Source organism: Emys orbicularis, chromosome 1, assembly GCF_028017835.1.
Source record: "Emys orbicularis isolate rEmyOrb1 chromosome 1, rEmyOrb1.hap1, whole genome shotgun sequence".
Lineage (NCBI taxonomy): Eukaryota > Metazoa > Chordata > Testudines > Emydidae > Emys > Emys orbicularis.
The window spans coordinates 29548703-29576466 of NC_088683.1; the positions used below are offsets into that span (position 1 = coordinate 29548703).

At 42.5% G+C, this 27764-nt stretch overlaps 1 protein-coding gene across 1 annotated transcript in view; it reads right to left on the reverse strand.

The window, feature by feature from the left end:
- Nucleotides 1-27764, reverse strand: part of SRPK2 (SRSF protein kinase 2) — a 197105-nt gene that overhangs the window by 54469 nt on the left and 114872 nt on the right. Inside the window, exons 8-11 of the mRNA XM_065423748.1 lie at nt 23726-23832; nt 9755-9920; nt 5526-5551; nt 2931-3177 (exon numbers count right to left, since the gene is read on the reverse strand). Coding sequence (XP_065279820.1) covers nt 2931-3177; nt 5526-5551; nt 9755-9920; nt 23726-23832 — 546 coding nt within the window. The remainder of the gene's footprint in view (nt 1-2930; nt 3178-5525; nt 5552-9754; nt 9921-23725; nt 23833-27764) is intronic.

Here is a 27764-nt window from a genome sequence, read left to right on the forward strand (position 1 = left end):
TACAGTAATCAAGACATAATGAGGGCCTGAAAGAGAGTTTTTAGCAACATGGGAAGAAAAACAAAAGGCTTATCTTAGAAATGTTATGGAAGAAGCAGCAGGATTTGCAGATAACTATAATAGTAATAAATTACTTAGATGTGCACAGAAAGGGAGAGGTGGAATAAGAGATGACTCTATAGCTACATTAATTTTATGGAATAAAGATGCAACTTGTTGTCCTGTTACTTCCTCAGGATGCTTAGTTATGTCAGCACTTGTAGTAATAATAGATTTTCAGGACCTAAGTCAAATGATTTATTAATATTTAATTAAAGTATCTTTAATTAAGGTTGTTTTTACCTCATCGCCATTTGATCAGAGAAAACTAGGGTGGCCAAGCGATTAAAAAAATTGTGATTAATCATGCTGTTAAACAATAACAGAATACCATTTATTTAAAGCAAGAGAGGGTCCTGTGGCACCTTTAAGACTAACAGAAGTATTGGAGCATAAGCTTTCGTGGGTGAATGCCCACTTCATCAGACGCAATATTTTTGGATGTTTTCTACATTTTCAAATATATTGATTTCAATTACAAAACAGAATACAAAGTGTACAGTGCTCACTTTATATTATTTTGTATTACAAATATTTGCACAGTAAAAAAACAAAAGAAATAGTATTTTTCAATTCACCTAATACAAGTACTGTAGTGCATTATCTTTTGTCATTAAAGTTGAACTTACAAATGTAGAATTATGTACAAAAAATAACTGCACTCAAAAATAAAACAATATAAAACTTTAGCGCCTACAAGTCCATTCAGTCCTACTTCTTGTCCAGCCAATCGCTCAGACTAACAAGTTTGTTTACATTTGCAGAAGGTAATGAGAGTCACATGCCACCAGCAGAAGGTTGATTTTCTTTTTTTGTGGTTCGGGTTCTGTAGTTTCCACCTCAGAGAGTTGCTCTTTTAAGACTTCTGAAGACATGCTCCACACCTTGTCCCTCTCAGATTTTGGAAGGAACTTCAGATTCTTAAACCTTGGGACAAGTGCTGTTGCTATCTTTAGAAATCTCACATTGGTACCTTCTTTGCATTTTGTCAAATCTGCAGTGTAAGTGTTCTTGAAACGAACAACATGTGCTGGGTCATCTGAGACTGCTATAACATGAAATAGATGGCAGAATGCGGGTAAAACAGAGCCGGAGACATACAATTCTCCCCAAGGAGTTCATTCACAAATTTCATTAACACATGATTTTTTTAATGAGCGTCATCAGCGTGGAACATGTCCTCTGGAATGGGTGGTTGAAGCATGAAGGGGCATATGAATATTTAGCATATCTGGCATGTAAATACCTTACAATGCCTACTACAAAAGTGCCATGCGAACGCCTGTTCTCACTTTCAGGTGACATTGTAAATAAGCGGGCAGCATTATTTCCCGTAAATGTAAACAAACTTGTTTGTCTTAGCGACTGGTTGCACAAGAAGTAGGACTGAGTGGACTTGTAGGTTTTACATTGTTTTGTTTTTGAGTGCAGTTATGTAACAAAAAAAATCTATATTTGGAAGGTACACTTTCACAATAAAGAGATCGCACTACAGTACTTGTATTAGGTGAATTGAAAAATATTTACCGTATATACTCGATCATAAGCCGGTTCGTTTATAAGCTGACCCCCCCAAGATGGATAAGTAAAAATGGAAAATTTTTATGACCCGTTCATAAGCCGACCCTATAATTCAGGGGTCAGCAAACTTTGGCTCCCGGGCCACCAGGATAAGCCGCTGGTGGGCCGAGATGGTTTGTTTACTTCGAGTGTCCGCAGGCACGGAGGTAAACCTAAGTAAACAAAGTGTCCCGGCACACCAGCTTACCCTGATGGGCCGGGACAGCAACTGGTAGGAAATTTTTTTAGGGGGGAGAAGCTGGGGCTCAGGGGAGTAACCACTAGTAGACACAAAAAACCTAGATATAATATATATTTCTAATAAGTTAGGATAGGGATAATTACTCCAGCCAGGACATGTTAGGCCTTTTAGAAATTTCAAATTTAATTCAAAGAATTAAATTTAAGCATAAGAGAGAAATAAAAATTATTAAATGCATAGACCAGTCAAAAAACTCCAATAACAGCACTTTGAAAGAATAAAATTACAAAGAATATATGTGCATTGCAGGAAGTATCAAGATGTAACAACAACAATAATACAAGTATGTGTTGGGAGGTGAGTGTGAAAGAGAGAGAGAGAGTGTGTGTGTGTGTGTGTGTGTGTGTGAGAAAAAGACACACACTGCCCCTTTAAGTAGATCAGCACTCACCAATCTGAAGCCTGCTTCAGAAACAGCAGCAGCCATCACCAGCACATTCCACTCCTGAGCCCTATCGTGCCCCCTCCCCCCACCCAGAGATGGAGTACAGGAGCGGGGGGGGAGGGGTGCGCGACATCCTGACATCAGCGACCCCCACCCCACGCTGCACAGCAAGGAGGAGACTCCTGGGAGCAGCTGGCCAGGGGCTCCAAGGCAGAGGGAAGTAGTAGCGCAGCAGTGGAGACGGGGCACCTGAAGTGCGTGGCACTTGATAGACTGCTGGCCAGCCGCACGGCTGGACAGCTTAGAAGGAATTTAGATGTGCAGCTACAGCTGAATACACATATGGACAAGCACCTGAAGAACAGCAAAGTAAAAATGTTAAATTTCTCTCTCTCACCAACAGAAGTTCGTCCAGTAAAAGATATTATCTCACCCACCTTGTGTCTTTAATACCCTGGGACTGACATGGTTACAACTACACTGCGTATAATAGAAAACCTATTCGTTTTAGAGATTTTGTGGGATTAATTCATAATTAAAATAAACCAGTCTCAGAAAGTACAATTCAAGTTCCATCTCAGACTACAAATTAGTTTCAGTATCAATAAAATAGAAGTTACTAACCATCATCATTCCCAGGCTCTTCATCTGCTACCTCTTCTAAATCAGCTGTTTTTAGCTTGACCTCTGGGTGATACTCATCTTCTTGCTCATTTGATGGTACAGCTGAGGTTACATTTTCTTCTATTTTTTTCCTTTCAGCTTCTCGCTCCAGTTCTTCTATTTCCTGCAGGCGTTTCTCTAGTAGCTCAGCTTGCCTCTTCTGTTTTTTTTTCAGTTTTTTCTTTTTGTTTTTAGATATTTTCCCAACCTACATTTAACGAAGATAAATAATGTCAACTGATTATTCTTCCAAGCATCTCACATCAAAGTTTAAATAATTTTTGATAGCTTTCTATTTGCAAATTCTGGATATTATGTACCATATTAAAGTATTTATGTTCTCCATTTAATCTTCATCTCAAAAAGCACTTCAGGTTATGTAAAGCAAAAAAAAATTACACAACCTCAGGCCACGAGTACTCTGCTAATTAAACTAAAAAGCAAATTATATGGAAAATGGTACAGTAAACTTGACTTGATTCATTTAATCTTACTCAACAACAACATCCTTAACCTTTAGACTACTATTGATCATGTTCATGCATATGGAAGGTACTCCGCTAACAACGTACAAATGTTTTAATTATTCTTCTGGGATTCCAACTCAGTGAAAAAACAGCTGCTAACAATCAGCAAATGGATGTAAAAAGGTGAAGAAATACCGTATATACTCGTTCATAAGCTGAATATTTTTAGTAAAAAAGGGAAGCACCAGAGACGGGGGTCGGCTTATGAACGGGTATAGAGAGGGAGAGGTGGGACACAGCCCCTCCCCCCAACAGAGGGAGCAAGGAGAGGCAGCACAGCCAGCAGAGACAGAAGGGAAGAGGTGGGGCCAGAGTCTCTCCGCTTCTGGCCACGCTGCTCTCCCCCCAGCCTCCGAAGCAGCTGCAGCTCCGGGGCTGGCAGGCTGCAGCCGTGCCGCTCGGCCCCGCCCCCCAGAGCGGGCTGCGGACGTGCCACCTGGCCCAGCCTGCTGGAACATGCTGTGGCCGCGCCGCCCGGTCTGGCCCGCCGGAGCAGGCTGCGGCTGCGCTGCCCAGCCTGTCGGAGCAGCTCCAGCCAGGCCAGAGACATCCTCCTCTGGTCCTCCCCAGATAAGGTGGGAAGGGATAGGATGGGGAGAGTGTGGGGGTCCCGGCCTAGGGGTGGGGTCATGTGGGGGTGGTTACAGGGATTACTCGCCTGACCCCCAGCTTCTCCCCCCCACCAAAATTTCCTCACCAGTTGCTGTCCCGGCCCGTCAGGGTAAGCAGCTGGCGCTCTGGGACACTTTGTCTACTTAGGTTTACCTCCGTGCCTGCAGATGTTCGAGATAAACAAACCATCTCAGCCCACCAGCAGCTTATCCTGATGGCCCAGGAGCCAAAGTTTGCTGATCCCTGAATTATAGGGTCGGCTTATGAACAGGTCATAAACATTTTCCATTTTTACTTATCCATCTTGGAGGGGTCAGCTTATAAATGAACTGGCTTATGATCGAATATATATGGTATTTTAAATCATTTATGTGCTGTTTAGTTACAACTCCATAAATATGAAAAGCAGTTTTATTACCCACTTCATGTCAAAAACATATGCATCACTAATGGCAGAAGGAAGTGATAAAAGCTCTAATTTTATATACCATAAGGAATGAAAAAAGAAACTTCCAGGTATAGTAACAACAAGCAGAAGAAAAAATAACAGGTTAGAGATAGCAGACTGATGTAGTTTTACTGTAACATTTTGAATTTTAATGCGGCATCTTTTGTATTTTGAGTTTTCTAATATATATATGGAAGTTTTCTTCTTAGCATTGGCCTGCTAAACCCAGGGTTGTGAGTTCAATCCTTGAGGGTGCCACTTAGGGATCGGGGGCAAAATCAGTACTTGGTCCTGCTAGTGAAGGCAGGGGGCTGGACTCGATGACCTTTCAAGGTCCCTTCCAGTTCTAGGAGATAGGACATCTCCATTATGGTCATTCAAACTAATTGATTTAAGTGTAGGAAATGAAGGGCAAATTTCTGCTCAGAAAAGTTCATGAATAGACCCCATAATCTTCAAGCAACTGTGCAGCACAGTCAGAAATAGATCACTAAAGTCAATCGGACTGCTCACAGTGCATAACGGTAAGAATGCAGGATCAGGATTATTCCATAAGAAATATGAAAAATGGCAATTCCTCAACTTCATTCCACATGAAGCTACAATTATAGCTTTGGAGACTGCTCAAAAATGCATCAACAGTCATGATAGGGTAAATATTGTGTTTAAAATTGCAATTATGTATTTTTGCCTATAATTCATATTTCTTTTTTGAAATAAATTTATCATTACTATGAAAGAAAAAATGTATCTTAAAAAAGAACTCCTAGACCACTCTTGATATAACTTGCTACAAAATCATGAAAAATGAACAAAGACTGCAGAACTGCACAAAAAGTGCTCATTTAAGGACAAAAGCTATAGTCAGAGGAGCTTCTGTATAGAATGTAAAATGTCAGTAGTCTAACAGTTAATAATAACTAAAGGACAGCAAGATGCTTTAGATATGAGTTATACAGATATACTTACAGGCTTTTGTTGTGGGGCAGTACTCACTAAAAAAGAAAAAATAAAGTCAAACTCACAGGAGGATGTAAGTACATTTTTACAAAACGATTCTGAAATAAAATATAAATAGAATATATTGTACGTTAGTATTTTGTCTCCTTAAAAGTATCCACAAACCTAAAACAAATAGTTGTCTTCATTGGAACAGAGGTGATATGCGGTGGATTCTCTATTACAGGCAATTTTAAAAGCAAGATTGGATGTTTTTCTAAAAGATCTGCTGTAGTTCAAACAGGAATTAATTCAGGGAAATCCTGTGGCCTATACAGGCAGCCAGACAAGATGAACACAGTGGTTCTTTCTGGTCTTATCCATGAATCTATGAACCTACAAACAATTCCCCACCTCATACTGTCTTACTGTTAACAGCCTGCTCATTTTCCTACTTTAAAAACAATTAGTTTTAAAATGTGTCCCACTAAATATAGTGATCAATATACTATGAGAATAAAGCAAAAATCTCTTATTCAGAATAACACAGTTTAAACAAAATTATTCCACTAGCTGAGTTAGGTCAGGACTCTTTAGCAAGTCCTGTCTAGCCTCCCTGCTGCCAGAAACTTGCATGGATCCCAGCTACTCCTATGCAACTCAACTCCCCATGACCAGTTCCTGCCTTTCCACCAGGCTGGGAACCAGCAGCTGGGAGGAGGAGGCAGTGAACTGGCAGAAATGTGTGCTCACTGGGGCTTTGAAGGAAAGTGGACTAAAGCCAGAATGCGAAGAGTGACCCATCAGCAGTAGGGAGGGCAGTACAGAGAAAAAGAGAACTAGCCATGGAAAGTGCCACTGCTCATTTCCAAAAAGATATGACAAATCTGTAGTAGTTCAGAGAAGAGCAACAAAATTGAATAAGGTGTTGGACTGAACAGAATAAAAAATCAATTCCTGCTTGGGAGTAGGCTTCCACAGAGCCAAGGTATGAGGCCCCCTTGAAGTCAATGAAGTGGGGCTCACAGATAGGGGCCAGCCTTCTGCCCAGCACCGACCGAGCTGTGAGCCCAGCACGGCTCGATTTCACAGCAGGGAGCCTACCAGCAGTGTAATTGACATTCTAGTCAGTTTCACAGCTGCTATTATTTCACATTTCATCTTGGGCTCTGGCTGTCAGCCCCAGGGCAGGGGGCTCAGCTGGGAGCCCCCATTCAGCTATCAGTACCCCACTTCAGATGGTGCAAGCGCTCCTGGTGAGGACACACACCACGGGCAGAAGGGCAGTGTAGACACAACAGCCGATTTAATTGCTGTGGTGGCTGTAGGTTGACTTGATTTAAGTTGACCTAATTTTGTGGTGTAGGCATCTGGGAAGGCCTGTGGTGTAAAGGGTCCAACTATTAGTAGAGGGAATGAGCTTCCCCAAGACAAATTAATCTATGTGAACATCTGACTCTATGAACACAGAGAGGGCACAAAACATATCACAAACTCTTCCCAAGGGTCTCTGAGAACCAGATTAGCCACGTGTAGGGCCCTACCAAATACACGGCTATGAAAAACACATCACAGACCGTGAAATCTGGTCTTTCGTGTGCTTTTACCCTATACTACACAGAGTTCATGGGGGGAGACCACCATTTCTCAAATTGGGGGTCCTGACCTAAAAGGGAGTTGCAGGGGGAGTTGCCAAGTTATTTTAGGGAGGGTTGCAGTACTGCCACCCTTACTTCTGCACTGCCTTCAGAGCTGATCGGCCAGAGTGGTGGCAGGTGATTACGGGTCCAGCTCTGCAGTCAGCAGCGCAGAAGTAACGGTGGCAATACCATACCATGCCATCCTTACTTCTGTGCTGCTGGTGGTGGCTCTGCCTTCAGAGCTGGGCTTCCAGCCAGCAGTCACCGCTCTCCAGCTGCCCAGCTCTGAAGGCAGAGCCACCGCCAGCAGCAGCACAGAAGGGTAGCAGTATCGCAATCCCCACCCCCACTACAATAACCTTGCGACCATCCCACAACTCCTTTTTGGGTCAGGATCCCTACAATTACACCACCATGACATTTCAGATTTCAATAGCTGAAATCATTAAATGTATTATTTTAAAAATCCTATGATCATGATATTGACCAAAATGGACTGTGAAGTTGGTAGGGCCCTAGCCATGTGCTAGGTCCACTTTGAGCCTGGAAGTAACTATGCAATGGCACAGAAGAAAAAGAAAAGTCTAAAAACTCCTGAAAACACAAAGTAACTATTGGGGGGAAATGGAAAAAAGTAAGAAAAGCTCTCTGGACATGAGCAAAGATCCCAATATTGCAGCTAACTAGGCAAAGAAAAGAACTGATGCAGATGGAGACTGCAAAGCCCTTTTACAGCTTCAGTTCTGAACAGTTGGTTAAGTCAGCACCCACGGGGAAAAATTGGTGGATGCAGAGCACCCACCGGCAGCTCCCCGACCTGCCCCCCCGCCCCAGCTCACCTCCGCCCCGCCTCCTCACCTGAGCAGGCTGCCGCATCCTGCTTCTCCTCCCTCCCTCCCAGCACTTGCGCAGCGAAACAGCTGTTTCGCGCAAGCCTGGGAGGGTGGGGGGAGGAGGAGGAGGAATGCAGAGCGCTTGGGGAAGAGGTGGGGCCAGGGCGGGGATTTGGGGAGGGATCCAATGGGGCAGGGAGGGGTGGAGTCGGGGCGGGGCCGGGGTGTGTGGGGCCAGGGTGGGGATTTGGGGAGGGATCCAATGGGGTAGGGAGGGGGCGGAGTCGGGGTGGAGCCAGGGCCGGGGGGGCGCGAGCTGCCACCGGCGCCAACAAAAGTTGGCGCCTGTGAGTCAGAGTGCTCCTCTAGATCTAACAGGAGTACTGGTTTTTAGCAGGTTCTCAAAATTCAACACCATCATACCATGTAGCTCAGAAGTGGAACTATGCAAAGAGCTAAATACTACACTCATCTTCAGTTAGTTCTGAGGAAGTGTTATAAGTAACAATTACCATTGGCTAAGAACAAACTATATAAATAATTCGATCAAATATCTTCATTAAAGAGAATGTTAAGGTTGCACAGTGAGTTACTCAAAAGTCAGGAAACAACATCAAGGTTGCGAGCACAATCTTAACTGCCTCCCTGTGCAATTACTATACAGCCTTTAGTTACATGATCACACATTATTTCAAAACCAACACATTTTTTTTAAAAACTTTACACATGTCTAAAATCAAGCATATAATATTCCAGATGGCTGACCCACTCTTGCTCAAACTTTTAAAAAAATCATCTGCAGGCAAAGACTAAGCCTGAAAAGTTTCAATCTAAATGGTGAATGTTTTGGAAAATTGTGAAGACCTGAAAACAACGTGCTTGATTGTGGAAACATTTATGGAACCTTAACCGCAAAGGTTGATAGATTCCTGCTGTAACAGACTACATTTATTAAAATACAACTCAACTATTGTTCCCTATACATTTTTCCATACTGCTATATAATAACTGTCTTAAATATTATCTTTTCCCCATTCCTGTGGCTGATACGGTGGATTGATAAATGACCAGGAGCCACAAGACTGATGACCATTAGAAAGCCACATTTCCTCTAAGTATCCCTTTACTGTTTCATTGTGAACTCTTCTAGCCATCCACACTATGCAAATCCTTATCAGGAAAAGACGGTATAGTCCAATCTGAACCCTAGGCAAATTTCACAAGCTATTTTATATGTGAGTGGGAAGTATGCCTAAAAGAGGACACTGATGTATGTACAATACATTCACTTTTCAAAGGTCAAAGATCAGGGATTCCAAGACTTTTGTGACATCACTAGATCTAACTATAATGCCTAGATTAGAAGTCAGACAAATTGAAATTTAAGGTAATGAACTTGGGACAGAATTGGAAAACAATTTAAAGTTACTAACTATTGTGACTATTGCAGTATGGCAGGGCTCCAGTGCAGCTAAAAGTTGTCATTTGAGTTCCCAACTTGAAAAACATGAAAGATTGTTTAGGCACATCATTTCCCTATATTACAGTACTCTGAATACTGGGAGCATACCAACGTGAGAAACAGACAACATCCCTCAGATGGCTTTCCTGTGATCTAAATTAATACTTACATTCAACTAGGAATACATTAAAGTAATTAACATTCACACATTTAATTCAGTCATTTAAAATATATAATATTCATTAACTAGAACAAGTTAAATATGATTATCATCTGTTTTCCAATGCAGTTTTACTTACAGCAAGCTCAACTCTATTACTGTACCTGCTGAGCCAGAAGGAGGAGGAGCACCAGCTTTCTGCCACTCTGTGGCTTCAGCAGCCATTCTACGCACATAGGCATCATCCACACACATCAAGATATTTTCTGGTTTTATATCTGTATGGATGATCTTGCATTTGCTATGTAGATAATCTAAACCCTGAAGGACCTGTATACAACAAAATCAGTTGAAAAATAATTTCATAGTCTGACCAAGATACATACATACATTGTCTTACTGTTTAAATAATTATTCTAATTCAAATGCAGTAAAATATGAAAACTTGACTTCAATGTAGTATATAAGTATTTTATAAGATGTTAATATTCTGAATGTTCAAGCGGTCAAATATATTTTATGCATTGTTTTAAACAAAAGGTAATTTTCCTTAGATTTACAATATTATCTCATTATCATTATCCAATGTGACCAAGATGTTATGATGATTTGTCCACTTTTATCTATTACACCTTTGGCATTTCAAGTTTATTTGTTATAAAATCTTGGCCGTCACAGATTATTTAGCCCAGGGCACATTTTGTACATTATATGCAGGAAGCACCCTGTAAATTATCACACAAATCTACATAAATGCTCGTGTAAAATTGGTAACAAGGAAAAAATGACACCCTCATAATATTAATCGGCACTTTTACAGCACTGTCCATCAGAAAATCTTAAAGCACTTTACAATCACAAATGAACTAGGCCTCACAACACAATTAAGAACAGACAGGTTAAGGGAATTATCTGATGTCGCCGAAGAAGCCTATGGCAGTGTGGAAAGTAGAATCCCTGTGCTTTATCTACAAGAACCCTGTGCCCCTCTAAACATTTTATCAAGACATTACACAGCACATTCTTAATCCAACCCTTCTCAGAATCATTCAAGATATGATGAATTTTAAAAGTTAAATGTGTGGGTTCAAAAACCTAATACTGGAATCGCTAATCTGGATTTGTGCGTGCAAGTCTGGTCCACTAAATTCCAAAACTTGCTTGTTTATTTGAAAAACCAACTGAAAGAGCAGGGATTTTTCTCTTAAAGGATAGAAACCCCAGTTTATCCTCAAAAGATATATAATGACAAGAAGTCCAAGTTTTAGAGAAAGGACACTAAAAGTAACATCCACATCAAGAAAGTGCTCGTGATTAGAGCTTGTTGAGAAATGGTTTTCCCATCTTGAAAAATTTTTGAGATTTAAAAAACTCTCCTGCTCTGCACTGGAATGAAACTGAGAACTTTCAAAAAATTTTCACAAAAAACAGGAGAGAGATTCTCCACCCCAGAACTGTCAATAGCCTTGTCATTCAGGCACTCACCTAGGATGTGAGAGACCCCCAGATCTGAGTCTCTGTTCCACATCAGGCAGAGCAGGGACTTGAACCTATCTGTCCCATATCCCAGGTATGCCCTAACCACTTGGCTATAGAGTCAATCCTCTCTCTTTCTCTCCCACACCATTCTAGTTTTCACCAGAAATTCTATCCTTGACCTGACAAACTTTCCCAATGAAAAGTTTTGGTTTTGACTAATCAGCATTTTCCAGTTAAAAACATTTAAATGAAAAATTCCTGACCAGCTTTACTCACGATTCCTCTACTCCATCTACCACAGCAGCTCCTCATTTTAACAATGTCTATATAACACAGAGACCAAGACAAAGATTCTCAGAATACATTAAAGGCCCTAATTTCCCCCCCCCCAAAACAACCTCTGCTTTAATGCTAGAAAGATAAGGAATTCAGTGAAGCTTAAGTAACTGATTCTCAGACATGGGGCTAAAATTTGCGATTGCACACTTGATAAAGTTAAGGATTTTTGCCCAGTTTTGGAAGTAGAGGAACAAAACCAAAAAGCTCAAATTTTTACTGGACCTCTGTATTGTTAAGATTTAATTTTGGTTGGGGTTTCTTTTAAAAGAAATACATATTTTGAATCACATCTTTTGATAATTATTAAACTATTACTATTATTATATTTATTTGGTTCCTGTTCTCCACTAATCCAGCTAAGAAACATTTTTGACGAGGAATTTGAAACTCTCAAGTGATAGAAAATTATTATAGAATATTTGATGGTAAAAAACCATGAACACCACAAAAATTTTATCTTGTTGCATTAGCAGGGTATATACATTACACAGAAAATAGTTCTCACACACCCGCAAAGAGTCCTAAAAGCTTTAATTAAATCAAATGTATTTAAGAGGCTTGCTGGCACAGTCATCCTTTCTATTATTGTGACATAATTTCAAATTATTATTTATGATATAAGTAACAGTGAATTTCATGATCTATGACAAAGAATTATACTAATGTTAGGATTTATACATAAGAATGTTCTTAGCCCCAACTTTAATCAGATAGCTATAATCTAAAAATAGAAGGTATGATGCTTCACTAAACCTGTGTGAGAAAAATATCAAATTCTATAAATATCTGTGAGGGACTGAGAACAAGACTGGGCATAATCCCTAGTTTTTATTTACATCATCTGGCGAGGGAAAGACTGAAATGGATAAGAAAAGCTACTTTTTCCTGGGTGTCAAAAAAATGCAGACAGGAAATATTCCGTTAATATCCCTATATATGTAGTTTAGGGTGATCCAAACTGTGGTATATTTTCTCACTTGGAAAGGTCATATATATAAGAATTTAACTGTTCCACATCAAGAGATACTTTGCCACCACTTATCAGATTCTCTCTCATTGATAGCTAACCTTCCCTCCATCCACAGGGCCAGGATTGCAGACCATTATGCCTCTGAGAGTTGATTACTTACGACACATGGTTCATTTAAACAAAAATCAAGAATGTTCACAGATAGAATACAAGATGCTAATTTTGGATCATTTCAATTTCAGAGCATGTTCCCTATCAGATAGGCTAGTGCAGGGATCGGCAACCTTTGGCATGTGGCTCGCCGGGCCAGTTTGTTTACCTACCACGTCCGCAAGTTCGGCCAACCGCGGCTCCCACTGGCCATGGTTCGCTGTCCCAGGCCAATGAGGGCTGCGGGAACAATTATAACTGATTGTTCACCGACTCTTTTTATTTTTTTTTAATGAAGTGTGTGTGGATTGTTTCAGCTTCTTTGTCGGGAGCTTAGCTTTAAACTGTATATTTTTAGTAGGAGCTCATTTAATTTATTTGTATTATTTCTGAATTTAATTTTTAGTAACTTCATTTTGGAAGTATTTTGGCTTTTGACTTTTTTGCTCATACTTTGTCATATTTCAAAGTCTAGGAATTTGCCTTCTTTCCTGACAAAATTTGGATTAAACTAGTTTTAGACCTATTTATTATTGAAAGACTGTTCTCAAAAGTTACTTGGATCTATATTACCAGAACCAGTTCAATCATCCCTAGATAACCTATTAAGGAAATCAAGATTAACAATGATCATGCACAAAAATATATGTGTTGATTCATCAATTTATGCAAGCAAGGCCAATGGGAAATTATCCTAGGAAAAAATACACATTGATCTCATCTGGTTGAGATTATAGATGGACATCCTAAAACAAGAACATGTCAATTAACTGAAATGGATACAATACAATTAGCTGTATCCAGTATGGTCCATGCAAAGTGTGCAGGCCATCTGTTTTGGGAATGCCTTACTCTGAAAAAGATATTGGGAATATATGCTAGAGAAAACTGACCATAATACTAATCATACACTGCCAGTTATTTCTGAATTATGTCTATTACGTAATAGGGATAAAAAGCAAAACTCAACAAAAGAATGTCTAAAATGGATCAAAGTAAGATATCCACATCTGTACAAATCCGACTCAAAACTAGATGTAAAGGATAGATCACATCACTATCTGAAACAACTTTGTATGAGAGTATAAAATAAAGTTTACATGGTAAAGAAGAAATATTTAATTCCCTATGGAGATTATTCCTACAATGTTAATAAGGAAAGGATACGTACCTTCATTCTGCTTTTCTGAATCTTAAAAATTTTTCACTCCTGGATCTCAGCTTCCTAGTGAGAGACAGGTGGAAAACCACAAGCTCTGGAAGTTTTTGGCCCCAAAGAGCAGCAGTTGTGGCAAAGTGCATCTGTCAACTGCCTCCCATCTTGGTGGTCCCAAACTCCCCTGAACCACGACCAACTACAACCAATTTCACTTTAACATTTCAGTCCGATACTAATTCAGCAGGAAATCAAGGCTCCCCATAAAGCCAAGCTGATCACATACACACACACACAAAATTTCTTCCAAGGCAGAAAAAAACACATAGATGTAAATACATCACGACTGGTTAAAGAAAACTTCTCTGAACTCCCAGGGCAAAGGGGTGTGTGTGTAAGAATCCTGCAAGATGATATCTTCAGAGAAGAAGAATTGCACACAAGTAATCTTCCCTTCTCTAAAAATACCATCTTTGAAGGAATCTGGGTAATAAGAATCTTGTCACATCTTGTTACAAACCTAGATCCTGAGCTCTCAGGAACAGGGATTGTTTTCATGTTATTTGTTAGTACTATGGGGCCCTGAACAGTGATTGGGCCTCCTAAACTCTACTGTAATACCAATAAGAAAAAAAAAGCAGCAGCAGCAGCAGGAGGGAGATATCCCAATGGAAAAGGCAATTTTAACTAACAAGGGCAGACAGAACAAAGGCAACATAGTGCAAGGGACAGGTTTTTCCTGTTTTTGTTTTAAACAAAGAACAAAAAAGGAGAAAATTACCACATCAGGCCTACTACTCAAGGACTGGTAGGGTGTGTTCCATCAAACAAAAGAACAAAATTCAACCAATTCCAAGGAGAGACATCCAGAGGAAACAAAACTGTAGAACATAGAAGAGTCTGGGCTCCCCAGCTTTGGAGCAGAACCACAGAACTGTGATACTGAAGCAAAAACACTCCTGAAAAACTGAATACAAACATCAGTATTCAGTGAACATACCACCTACAGCCTATGTAGATATATACATATATACCTATAATTGAACAATTCTTTGTCGACCTCTAGTGGCTATATAAGCCTGGCATGACCCTCTAGGTTCAGGGTTGCCTGATCATACAAGATATAATATGCAGACAGCCATATAGATGTGGGCCAACATTTTCAACATTTGGGTGCCTAAGCTGTATGTAAGGAATATTCATCACTTGGCACTCATGTTAAACGAAGTCTTAAACTCTTAAAAAAGTTTTATCAGAGGCTGACTTCCAACAGAAAAAGACCCAAATAATTGCATTTGGTATAGCTGAAGACAAATTACTTGGGACTCAACCCACCAAGTAAACCAAATTTTACTTTTATTATTAAAAGCAAGAAATCAAAACCGCAGGTAAGTCACATCACAACATAATGCAATTCCACAACTACCTTACTTTGTACCTGGGACTACAGCTGAACAGAGCGTAAGAATTACCCCCATACTCTTAAGTATTAATAGCCTAGTTGAAATAACATCTAATACCTTCCATTTAAATATCCAGATAAAAATTCTTCAGATACAATTTTGGAATTTGTTTATCTTAAAGCCCCTGCAGCCTGCAGAAGAAAAGACAAGTAACCTATACGTTTTAACATCTTACTTGAATAATACAATAAACTTTTTCATAACTGGAGCCTTTGTTTCTATAACTAACAATGAATGCTGCTAAGGCCTTGGCTACACTCGGGAATTCACAGCGCTGTCGCGGCAGCGCTGTGAAGCGCGAGTGTAGTCACGCCGCCAGCACTGCGAGAGCTCTCTCGCAGCGCTGTAAGTACTCCACCTCTCCGAGGGGAGTAGCTTGCAGCGCTGCGAGTGAGCATGCAGCGCTGCAAGCTCTGATCACACTGGCGCTTTACAGCGCTGCACTCGCTGCGGGGGGCGTTTTCACACCCCTGAGCGCAGCAAGTTGCAGCGCTGTACAGCGCCAGTGTAGCCAAGGCCTAAGTGAGTGAAATTTGAAATAATCTTAATACGCATCTTGGTTGGTTTTGCAGAACAATGTAGAACTACAGAATTGTACTGTGCTGTTACATGGCCTGTCTATTTTATTTTATTCTTGCTCTTAATACATAATAATAAAGTAGAATTTAGTTTGCTTCATGAGTGGAGTTCTGAGTTCTCAGTCAAGGGTTATATCAACTGCTAATTAATTAATTAATTTAGGCTTTTCGGTAGGAAAAAGTCAGCCTTTCTAAAAAAAGTAAGACTTTATGTAACAGTCATAAATACCCCCTACAGAATCAGTCTCCTAAATCCCTATTTAGGCTTCCAAATAAAAGTGCCTTAATTTCAGAGGTCCTGAGCACCTGCAGCTTTGAAATCAAATGTTAGGCACCTAGCTTTGAAAACTGTGGTCATGATCCCCTAGCAACAACACAGCCACCTGCCGAGTGCACTGATACCAAATGAAACAAGAAAGCTGGGTGGGCTGGCATGACAATATGTCCACTAAGCTAAGTACTTATCACGACCTTGGAAAGGGATTTTAGAACTTTCTTTAACACCACTGCAGTCTAGAAAATGTGAAGGCTACAGCTGTATAAAACACACTCGCTGAATAATCCTACACCATTGGAACCTACACCACTATTGAGAAGTGACTTGCCATGTAAGAAGAATAGCCTTTATTAGTTTGTGAAGGACTCCACTAAGACACCACAACTCAGGGGCTTCGGTGCAGATTTTGGTAAGCATCAAGTCTCAGCTGATCATTGATTTATGATGTTAGCTCTCATTCCAAAGACAGTTACCCCAAGGATGCTATCACTGTTGCAGACTAATTGGCCTTAAAGGCAACAGGGGCTAAATGATCTGTCAAAAATACCTCTGTTTTGCCTGAATCTCTTTCACGCGCCTATGGTTATGTCTCCAAATTCCTCCACTCCATCCATCAAACTCCGAAACCTATTCTACTCCAGGAAGTTTCTATGTAGAAAATGACAGCTATGGGTTGGTAACCCCATCCTCGGAATGAGAGTCAGGCCTGGGCTACACTACAAAGTTAGGTCGACATAAGTCGCGTTAGGTCGAGTTAATAAAGTATGTGTCTACGCTACCGAGTCCCTTCCGCCAACCTAAAGGGCTTGTAAAGTCGACTTTTGTACACTACCTCCAAGAGAGGCATAGCGCTTGAGTCGACATCCACGCATCAACATGGGAATAGTGTAGACATTGTGTTGTGTAATTTAAATGAATTGGCCTCCAGGAGGTATCCCACAGTGCTCTGCTGTGACCACTTTAGAGAGCACTTTCAACTCCACTGCACTTCAGCCAAGTACACAGGAAACAGCTGCCCCCCTGTTAAAGCCCCGGGAACTTTTGAATTTTCATTTCCTGTTTGATCAACGTGGAGAGCTCGTCCACAGCTGATCGTGGATGCTCAAGGCTGCAAACGTGCTCAAGCATGGAGTACACAGGAGGTGATGGATCTTATTGCTGTGTGGGGAGAAGAGTCTGTGCAGGCAGAGCTCCGATCCAACAGAAGAAACACTAACATCTATGCCAAAATCGCACAGGGCAAGGGGGAGAAGGGCTACACCAGGGACACGTAGCAGTGCCGTGTGAAAATAAAGGAGCTTCAGCAAGCGTACCAGAAAACAAGGGAGGCGAACAGTCGCTCTGGTTCTGAGACACAGACATGCCGCTTCTCTGAGGAGCTGCATGCGATTCTTGGTGGCAACCCCACCACTACCCCAAAACACTCCGTGGATACCTCCCAGGAGCCCCGGACGACCTTGAGCAACGATGAGGAGGACATTGTTGACGAGGAGGAGGAGGAGGAGAATGCGAGGCAGGCAAGCAGAGGATCCATTCTCCCTGACAGCCAAGAACTTTTTTAAATTCTGGAGCCCATCCCCTCATAGGACCAATTGTCGGCGGAGCACGATACCAGGGAAGACACCTCTGGTGAGTACACATTTCCAATCAAACTGTAGGGGTTACATGCTATTATTTTTAATGTTGAATCTGAACAAAAAATAGGTATAGTGGTTATCGATGGCCACTCCAGCTATGCAGAGGGTGCTCTCCTAAAAAGACTGTTTATGTGCACAGGGATGGCCCTGGAATCCTTCATGGAGATCTCTAGGAAGCTTTCATGGAGGTACTCTGCAATCCTTTGCAGAAGGTTTCTGGGAAAGGCTGCCTTATTTCATCCACCACGGTAGGACACTTTCCCACACCACTCCAGTATTAACTCTTCTGGCATCATTGTGGTACACAGCACAGCAGCATAAGGACCAGGTGTGTACCCAGATGCTTGCAGCATCTGCTCCCTTTCCGCCTCTGTTACCCTCAGGAGAGTGATACCGCATATGGTCACCTAGGGGAAACGGGGGAAGTTTTAAATGCTAGCCCTTAAGCCACAAGCAATTCGACAAGTAATCCACCCGTTTGGTGAATTCTGGGTCACACAACCACGCTTTCCCGAGTGTGCCCTGGTTGTGGTTGGAAGGGATCACTGCGTATTGCAACCAGAATTTAAAAGGGCGGGGTGGGGGGGCGATGCTTCCTGTTTGTCTCCATTCTACCCCAACCCGGTGCCGCTTTGTAACAATCAAACTATTTGCAGGACTTTACGCTGGTGCCTGTCCTCAAGGACCATCCAGGTTGCTAGGGAAAAGGGGGCTTTTCTGAGGTTGGAACCATTGATCCCAAGGATGTCTTCACAAAAGCTGCAGCACAAGACCTCTCGCCCATGCTTCATGGCCTTACTCACCGTGGCTGGAGCAGCAAACCAACTCTTGCAGTAGCCAGCGGTTGTAATTATGTTGTGGTTTGCAGGGGAGTGAATTGAGGAGTGTTTCTTTTATAAAAAGAATTAACCTTGCACCAGAAACAATGTATGCACTGTCAATGCTAACCTTTGTATTCTTTGCAGCTGAAAACTTGTCCATTGGTGCATCCTCCACATTGGGACAGAGACTTTCCCAGATTAGAAGGCGGGAAAAGAAGACTCAGGAGGACATGTTCAATGAGTTAATGCATGCCTCTGAGAGTGACAAGATGGAGCTCAGCACGTGGAGGATTGCACTGTCCAAAAGCCTGCACAAAGACAGCAAGGACAGGAGAACATGCAGGGAACATGAGTGTGACATGCAGGAAGAGATGATGTGCATTAAGAGGGAGCAAACAGACATGTTGAGGCGTCTGGTTGAGGTTCAAGAAAAGTCCCTCTGCAGCCTATGCTGAACCTGCTGCCATCGCCACCAAGTTCCACATCCTCCTCTCCCAGAAATCCTAGGATGCGGTGGCGGGAGGAGTCCAGTATCCCTTGCACTCAATTCCAGGGGAGGGTACAAGGACCAGAAGGCACCCATTCCCACACCTTTATTGCAGTGCAATTTTAAGAAAGCTGTCCTTGTTTCCCACCCCCACCCCCCAGTGCTATCAGCTCTTTTGCCCCAGGTTATCTTACTCTTCTTTGCTGTCTCTCAGTGTTTGTGAGCATAATAAAACTTAATGGATTAGGGAGAAAAGGCTCTTTATTCATTCAGCGCACAGTAGTTAGTGGGGGTGGGAGTTTACAGGGGAGTATATGAAATGAAGGGGACAGATTGGTAAGGAACAACACACATAAGTGTCACATTACTGTGGTCATTGCTGAAACGAATTTTCAAAGCCTCACGAAGATGCAGTGCCCCTCGATGTGCTCTTCTGATTACCCTGGTGTCTGGCTGCTCAAAATTGGCTGTCAGGTGATCTGCCTCAACCCCCCACCCCACCAGAAACTTTTCTCCCTTTGTTTCACAGATATTATGGAGCACACAGCAGGCAGCAACAACAATGGGGATATTGCTTTCACTGAGGTTTAACCTAGCAAGCAAACAACGCCAGCGGGCTTTTAAACATCTAAAGGCACATTCCACCAAGCATTATGCGCTTGCTCAGCCTATGGTTCAACCGGTCCTTACTGCTGTCCAGGCTGTCTATGTACGGCTTCATGAGCAAGGGGTAGGCTGGGTCTCCCAGGATCACAATTGGCATTTCAACATCACCAACGGTTATTCTGCAGTCTGTAAAGAAAGTTCCTGCTTGCAGCTTTCTGAACAGACCGGAGTTCCTAAAGATGCACGCATCATGCACCTTTCCCGACCATCCCATGTTGATGTCGGTGAAATGGCCCCTGTGATCCACCAACGCTTGCAACACCATTGAGAAGTACCCCTTTTGGTTTATGTACTCGTTGGCAAGGTGTTCTGGTGCCAAGATAGGGCTATGCGTTCCATCTATGGCCCCACCGCAGTTAGGAAACCCCATCGCAGCAAAACCATACACTATGTCCTGCACGTTTCCCAGAGTCACTACCCTTCTTAGCAGAAGTCTACTTATTGCCCTGGCAACTTCGATCACAACAGACCACACAGTAGATTTACCCACTCTGAATTGATTCCCCACTGACCGGTAGCAGTCTGGCGTTGCAAGCTTCCACAGAGCTATCACCACTTGCTTCTCAACTGTCAGAGCAGCTCTCATTTTAGTACTGCTGTGCTTCAGGGCTGGGGAAAGCTCTTCACTCAGTTCCATGAAAGTGGCCTTACACATTTGAAAGTTCTGCAGCCACTGCTCGTCATCCCATAGCTGCGTAACTATGTGGTCCCACCAGTCATTGCTTGTTTCCCGGGCCAAGAATCGGCACTCCACCTTGCCAAGGTGATGCGCGACTGTCGCCAGCATTTGTGAATTACTCCACTCCAAGGCTTCCAGCAGGACTGCTTGCATGGCATCACATTGTTCCACACGGCAGCTCTTGCTTCAGCTGAATAAATACTGCAGGATAAGGCACGAGGTGTTTGTAATGCTCATAACAACAGTGTACACCAGAGCGGGATCCATGCTTGCCATGCTATGGCGTCTGCACGGGTGACCCAGGCTTAGGAAAAAAGGCGCGAAAAAGACTTGGTTTCTTTGCTGTTGATTTCAGGGAGGGAGGGAGGAAGGTAAGTGCATCATGGGATGCTAACACCATGTTCCCATAACCACTCACGCAACTCTTTTGGTCCTATGAGGCATTGCAAGCCCAACCCAACATTCCACTCGACTCCATGCACTGTGGAATAGCTATCCACAGTGTAGCACTCCATGCGTCGATGCAAGCCCTGCTAGTGAGGATGCACTCCGCCAACACAACGAGCATACTGGGGACATTCAAGATTGACAAGCTTAAATCGGAGGCTCAATGTCAATCAGCCTAAATTTGTAGTGTAGACATATCCTCAGTGTCAAAGCTCAGGTCTCTAGAGCACAGCACCGTGTAGGTGACCTCTCTCCTTCAGATTAGGCATCACAATGTGAGGGTAAAGAAGAGCCTTACAACATCCTTGATTTCCCCCTGAAAGTGACTAACTAGTGGGCACATGTAGTGTCAAAGAAATCTGATGGCTGCTCTGTGACTAAGTAGAAGCCATCAACGCATGAACACAGCCTTCAAGTCTTGCAGTGAAAATCCGCTGAGACCTCCTGAAGGTAAAAAGAGCTGAAACCTTTTGAGGCTAAAAGGAGGCAAAGCACTGTGAAGAAATCAAGGACTCACAAGCCAAAGTTCCAAAGCTAAAAGATCAAGCTAAAGAGCAGAACTTGTGAGTGCAGAGGATGGAGCCTGGCTCATGTTCCTGAACACAGAGAGTCATGAACCACTAGTTTGAAATAAACAATCACACATGACTGGAAGGCAAGGACATTCTTTAAAGGTTACCTAAAGCACTGCAAAACTGCAGTGGGATACAGAGTTGGAGAGGCATCTGACATGGTAGAGCTCACATAAGGAACTACTTCGCTGTCTGTGGTCAAGAAAGAACTGAGTAGAAAGTTCAAAGCCAAAACACCTTGAGAAGCTTGGAGAATATATGCATCATTTTAAGAAACTGAGAGCAAGTAGTGAGAATCCTGCACAGGTGGTATCTTTGCAGAAAGCATTTTTATACAGATTCCTACATCTCCCCTTGTATTCAGTTTTCTTTTGTTTTGTTCTTCACTTCTTTTCCCTTCATATTCAATTATAATTTAATTATACTTTGTATTGTTTATATGTACAATACCTTATTGTATTACACTTGTCTTAATTGAATTTTCATGTATCTTTTCCTTATTCAAATCATATAAGGATAAAAGTTATAAAAAAGCATTGTGATATTTGAATCACTGGATTTAATTTATTTTAGAAATATGTATCTATCAAATACTGCATTACTGATTTTAAAAAAATTAAAGCGGATCACTCCTTACACTGACTCATCTTAGGCTGCTGTTTAGCAAATAATTTTGGCTCTCATTCTACAACTGACTATATGAGCATAAGGTTTCACCCCTATACAAGAAGATGCAGCATCAGGGCCTCTGTTTCACTCAGGCTGTTTAATTAAATGTTGAGACATGTCAGTTCAAATATGGCAAGAAATTTGGGGAAAACAATTTGGAAGAATTATTTCAAAAGATTGATTATTTAAAAATAATACAATAAAAAAAAAACAGTGTTGATATCAGCAATTTACATAAGTGCAAAACTGCAAAAAACTACTTGGCATCACAGACTTTGGTCATCCTGGAAATCATCCAGATCTGGACCATCACTTGGTTTGATATAATGATCTACCAAAAAAACACAATGAATAGGGCCCTACCAAATACACGACCATGAAAAATGTGCCACAGACCGTGAAAACTAGTCTTATGTACTTTTATCCTATACTATACAGATTTCACAGGGGAGACCAGAGTTTCTCAAATTGCGGGAGTTGCAGGGGGGTCACAAAGTTGTTTTAGGGGGGTCGCAGTATTGCCACCCTTACTTCTATGCTGCCTTCAGAGCTGGGCAGCTGAAGAGCGGCGGCTGTTGGCCGGGCACCCAGCTCTGAAGGCACCGCCCTGCCAGCAGCAGTGCAGAAGTAAGGATGGCAATACTATACCATGTCATGCCATGCCATCCTTTTTTCTGCTCTGCTGCCTTCAGAGCTGGGAAGCTGGAGAGTGGCAGCTGCTGACGGAGGGCCCAGCTCTGCAAGCAGCAGCAGCAGCAGCGCAGAAGTATGGGTGGCAATACCATACCATAGCATCTGCTTTCAGAGCTGGGATCCTGGCCAGCAGCCACCGCTCTCCAGCTGTCCAGCTCTGAAGGCAGTGCCGCTGCCAGCAGCAGTACAGAAGGGTAGCAGTACCGCAACTCCCCCTACAAAAACACTGTGACCACCCACAACTCCTTTTTGGGTCAGGACCCCTATAATTACAACACCGTGAAATTTCAGATTTAAAGAGCTGAAATCATGACATTTATGATTTTTTAAATCCCATGACTGTGAAATTTACCAAAATGGATCATGAATTTGGTAGGGCTGTAACAATAAGATAATATGTCTGATCTTTTCCCTCTCTGGCACATCACTTCTGTAAGATCATCTCCCCAGCAATTTGGTTTGTATGGTGCAAGGTAGGAATGCACATATGAGAGAGAACTCTAATAGTGGGAATTTCAAAAGTGCCTAATCATCTTTAGATCTGTGCTCCTAAATCATTTGGATACTTTTGAAAATCCTGTCCTTGGTTTTTTAATGTATATCTCCTGAGGATCTGTTTTTCAGACAGAGATGCAATCGGTATTAATTTTTTTAAAATTATGTTTATATTATTTTCCATTGATCTTGTGTTGTATATTCTGAAGGTGGCTCAGTATGAAAGATGAAATTGTGGTCGATTTATTAATCAAGAAAACTGATTTCCTTATTTTCAAATACTCTTAAATTTGTAAGAAACAGATTGACTTAAAAATTTAAGCATATGTTTTGTGAAAGAGCTCAGTAGCCAATGGAGTATCTACACAAACAAAGCAAGCAATGTGCACAAATGCATGTTATAGGAAAAGATACTCTCAACAGCTACCTATGGGAACACCTATGAAATTAATACTTACTGTATATTTCCTGGTATGATCTGCAGTTGAAGTATCAACACATTAACATTAAAGTAAAGCAACACTGTAGAAAAAAATTAAAACATTAGCAAATCTTACCTGTCGAATTATACTTTTTACGCAACGGATAGGAAGTCCTTGATAGTTGGATTTGATTATCCATTTTAAGAGATGATGTCCAAGAACTTCAAAGACCATACAGACATCTGGGATTTAAATAAGGATAATTACAAAGTAACTTCTTATTTAGCTCAACCATAATACTTTTTTGCACTTTAGCTAAAGTGCTCATCGTCCCTCTAAAAAAATAGTCCTCATGAACAGAATGAAAATCATAGCATCATAGAAATGCAGGGCTGGCAGTGACCTTGAAAGGTCATCTAGTCTGTCCACCCAAGCTGAGGCAGGATTATGTATACTTAGATCATCTCTGACAGGTGTTTGTCTAACTTGTTCTTAAAAAACTCCAGTGACAGGGATTCTACAACCTCCCTCGGTAACTATTCCAGTACTTAACTATCCTTATAGAAAGAAAGTTTTCCTAATATCTAACCTAAATCTTCCTTGCAGCTGTTTAAGTCCATTACTTCTTGTCCTATCCTCATGGGCATGGGGAACAACTGATCACCATCCTCTTTATAACAGCCCTTAACATATTTGAAGACTTATCAGGTTCCTGCTCAGACTTCTTTTCTTAAGACTAAACATGACCATTTTTAACATTTCATCATAGATTAAGTTTTCCAAACCTTTTATTATTTTTATTGCTCCACTCTGGACTCTCTCCAGTTTGTCCACATCTTTCTTAAAGTGTGGTCCTCAAAACTGGGCACAATTCTCCAGACGAGGCCTCACCAGTTCTACTCTACTATGCACAATTACCTCCTATGTCTGACATATGACATTCTTGTTAATATACCCCAGAATTTTATCAGTCTTTTGCAACGGTGTCATATTGCTGGCTCATATTCAGTTTGTGAAACCCCCAGATCCTATTCTGCAGTACTACCATCTAGCCAGTTATTCCCCATTTTCTAGTTGTGCATTTGATTTTCCTTTCTATGTGTAGTCTTTGCTCTTGTCATTATTGAATTTTATCTAATTGATTTCAGACAATTCTCCAATTTATCAAGGTCATTTTCAATTCTATTCTTGTCCTCTAAAGTCCTCCCAGCTTGGCATCATTTGCAAATGTTATAAGTGAACTCTCCACTACATCATCCAAGTTATTATATTTGAATAGTACTGGATCCAGGACCCCACTAGATATGTCCTCCCAGTTTGACTGCAAACCATCAATAACTACTCTTGGAATATGGTTTTTCAACTACAGTAATTGTGCACCCTTCTTCTAGTAATTGCAGCTAGACCACATTTGCCTAGTTTGCTTATGAGAATGTCATGTGGGACTGTCAAAAGTCTTGCTAAAATCAAGATTTATTGTGTTGATTATTTCCCCCCATCCACTAGGCCAGAAACCCTGTCAAAGAAGGGAATTAGGTTGGTTTAGCATGATTTGTTGTTGACAAATCCATGTTGGCTACTACTTATCACTCTATGATCCTCTAGGATACCACTTAGCAAGGGTACAGGTCCCTTGGGACCTGAATCTTGTGCTGTCCAGGCTCATGGGTCCTCCCTTCGAACCCTTGGCTTCCTGTTCTCTCCTGCTTCTCTCCTGGAAAGTTTACTTCTTGGTCTCCATAGCCTCAACCTGCAGGATGTCTGAGATGAGAGCGCTCACCTCGGAGCCACCCTATACAGCCTTCTACAAGGACAAGGTCCAGCTGAGCCTGCACCCGGCGTTTCTGCCCAAAGTAGTTTCCCAGTTTCATACTGGTCAGGGCATATACTTCCCAGTTTTCTGTCCCAAGCGTCATGAAACAGATGAGGAACGCAGGCTGCACTCCCTGGACGTCAGATGGGTGCTGGCCTTCTACACAGATAGAACAAAGCCATTCCATAAGTCAATGCAGTTGTTTGTTGCTGTCGCAGACAGGATGAAAGGTCGCCCTGTGTCTGCCCAGAAAATCTCGTCCTGGATCACAGCCTGCATCCACTATTGCTATGAGCTGGCAAAGGTGCCTCTGCCGGTGATTGTGACAGCACACTCGACGAGGGCACAGGTGTAATCGGCAGCCTTCCTGGAACAGGTACCTATCCAAGAGTTTCCTCTGCCCCAACCTCTCTGGGGAGACCTGAGCCAAGATGGGAAGCACTCCCGTGGCACAGGTGATTGGGACCAGCACTGAGAGGACAACCGAAGGAGGATTTGCGTCAACAGTAGTATGCGAGTCGCGTTGAGATCTCGATCTTGGTCTCGATGACCAAAGACAAGTTCCAGACCTGGACTGTGACTCCTGGGATCCAGGATGTGGCAGAGAGGATCGCTGCCTTGTTTCAGGCAATCGGCGGCGGCCCACTGCCCCTTGAGGGGTCTTAGAGGCTGGCTTACCCTCTTGGGGAGCCTTAGGTGAGTCCTGTGGCACCTGTGTCGTCAGCAGCATGGGCGGAGACCTGTGCTCTCTCAGCGTCAGGGGAGGCTGAGAGGACGACGGTTCTGGCAGGGGTTTGAATCCCATACCACTCCCGAGAGTCGAAGGCGGATCTTTTAAGAGGCTAGTGGCTCCAACCGGAGAGGCATGAACATGTGGCTCAGGAGTGGCCTGGCCCAGTTCCCTTACTAGATGACCCCGGGCCTTCTTCCTCGGTGCCGGGGAGTTGTGCTTTTTCGTTTTCTTCTTAAACACCGGTGATGGGGAGTGGTGCTGGGTACAACCCAGTGCCAGCGGCACGGTGCGTCCAGAGGCCAAGGCGCTCGGTGTAACCTGGCAGGATGGCTCAGAAGCCGGGCGAAGGGTGTGCTCCTTCAGGAGAGCCGTCATATGAATGTCACGCTCCCTCTGGGTTCTGGGACGGAAGTTCTTACAGATCCGGCACCAATCCATGACGTGCAATTCCCACAAGCACTCACAGGAATAGACCTGATGCAGTCCACGCAGGGCTTAAACCCGGGAGACCGGGGCATGCCCCGCCTGGGGTAAAGTCCCCACTAACTTCTAACTATCAACTATACTTAACAACTACATAACTAATTACTATAAACGAACTATTTACAAAGGCCCTAAGACTTGAAGTCAATAAGACAAGAAAAACCGCTAGCCCTTGATAAGCAAGGAAAGGCGCTCCGACTAACCACACCGGGTAGTAAGAAGGAACTGAGAGGGCATAGGGCTGGCAGTGCCTGATACACCGCCACATGAGTGCAGCACTCCAGAGGGCGCTACAGCTGACCCTACGGATACTGCTAAGGCTAAAATCTCCGATGACCGCGCACGTGGGTGCGCACGCATCTAGCATGGAATGGACATGAGCAACACATCACTCAGTGGTTTGAGCATTGGCCTGCTAACTTCTAACTATCAACTATACTTAACAACTACATAACTAATTACCATAAACGAACTATTTACAAAGGCCCTAAGACTTGAAGTCAATAAGACAAGAAAAACCGCTAGCCCTTGATAAGCAAGGAAAGGCGCTCCGACTAACCACACCGGGTAGTAAGAAGGAACTGAGAGGGCATAGGGCTGGCAGTGCCTGATACACCGCCACATGAGTGCAGCACTCCAGAGGGCGCTACAGCTGACCCTACGGATACTGCTAAGGCTAAAATCTCCGATGACCGCGCACGTGGGTGCGCACGCATCTAGCATGGAATGGACATGAGCAACACATCGCTCAGTGGTTTGAGCATTGGCCTGCTAAACCCAGGGTTATGAGTTCAATCCTTGAGGGGGCCATTTAGGAATCTGGGGCAAAAAATATAGTTGGGGATTGGTCCTGCTTTGAGCAGGGGGTTGGACTAGATGACCTCCTGAGATCCCTTCCAACCCTGATATTCTATAACAACAGTTACAAAAGGTAGGTAACCATTTTTTGGCTACTACTTATCACCCTATTATCCTCTAAGTGCTTTCAAACTGATTCTTTAACTGATAAAAATATAATGCAAGCCTCAGTCTTGTAAACACAACTTTTATGCTCAATGTTAAGCACGAGTAGTCTGATTTCAATGGGACTACTCAGATGCTTAAAGTTAACATGTACATAAATATTTGCAAAATCAGGCCCTAGA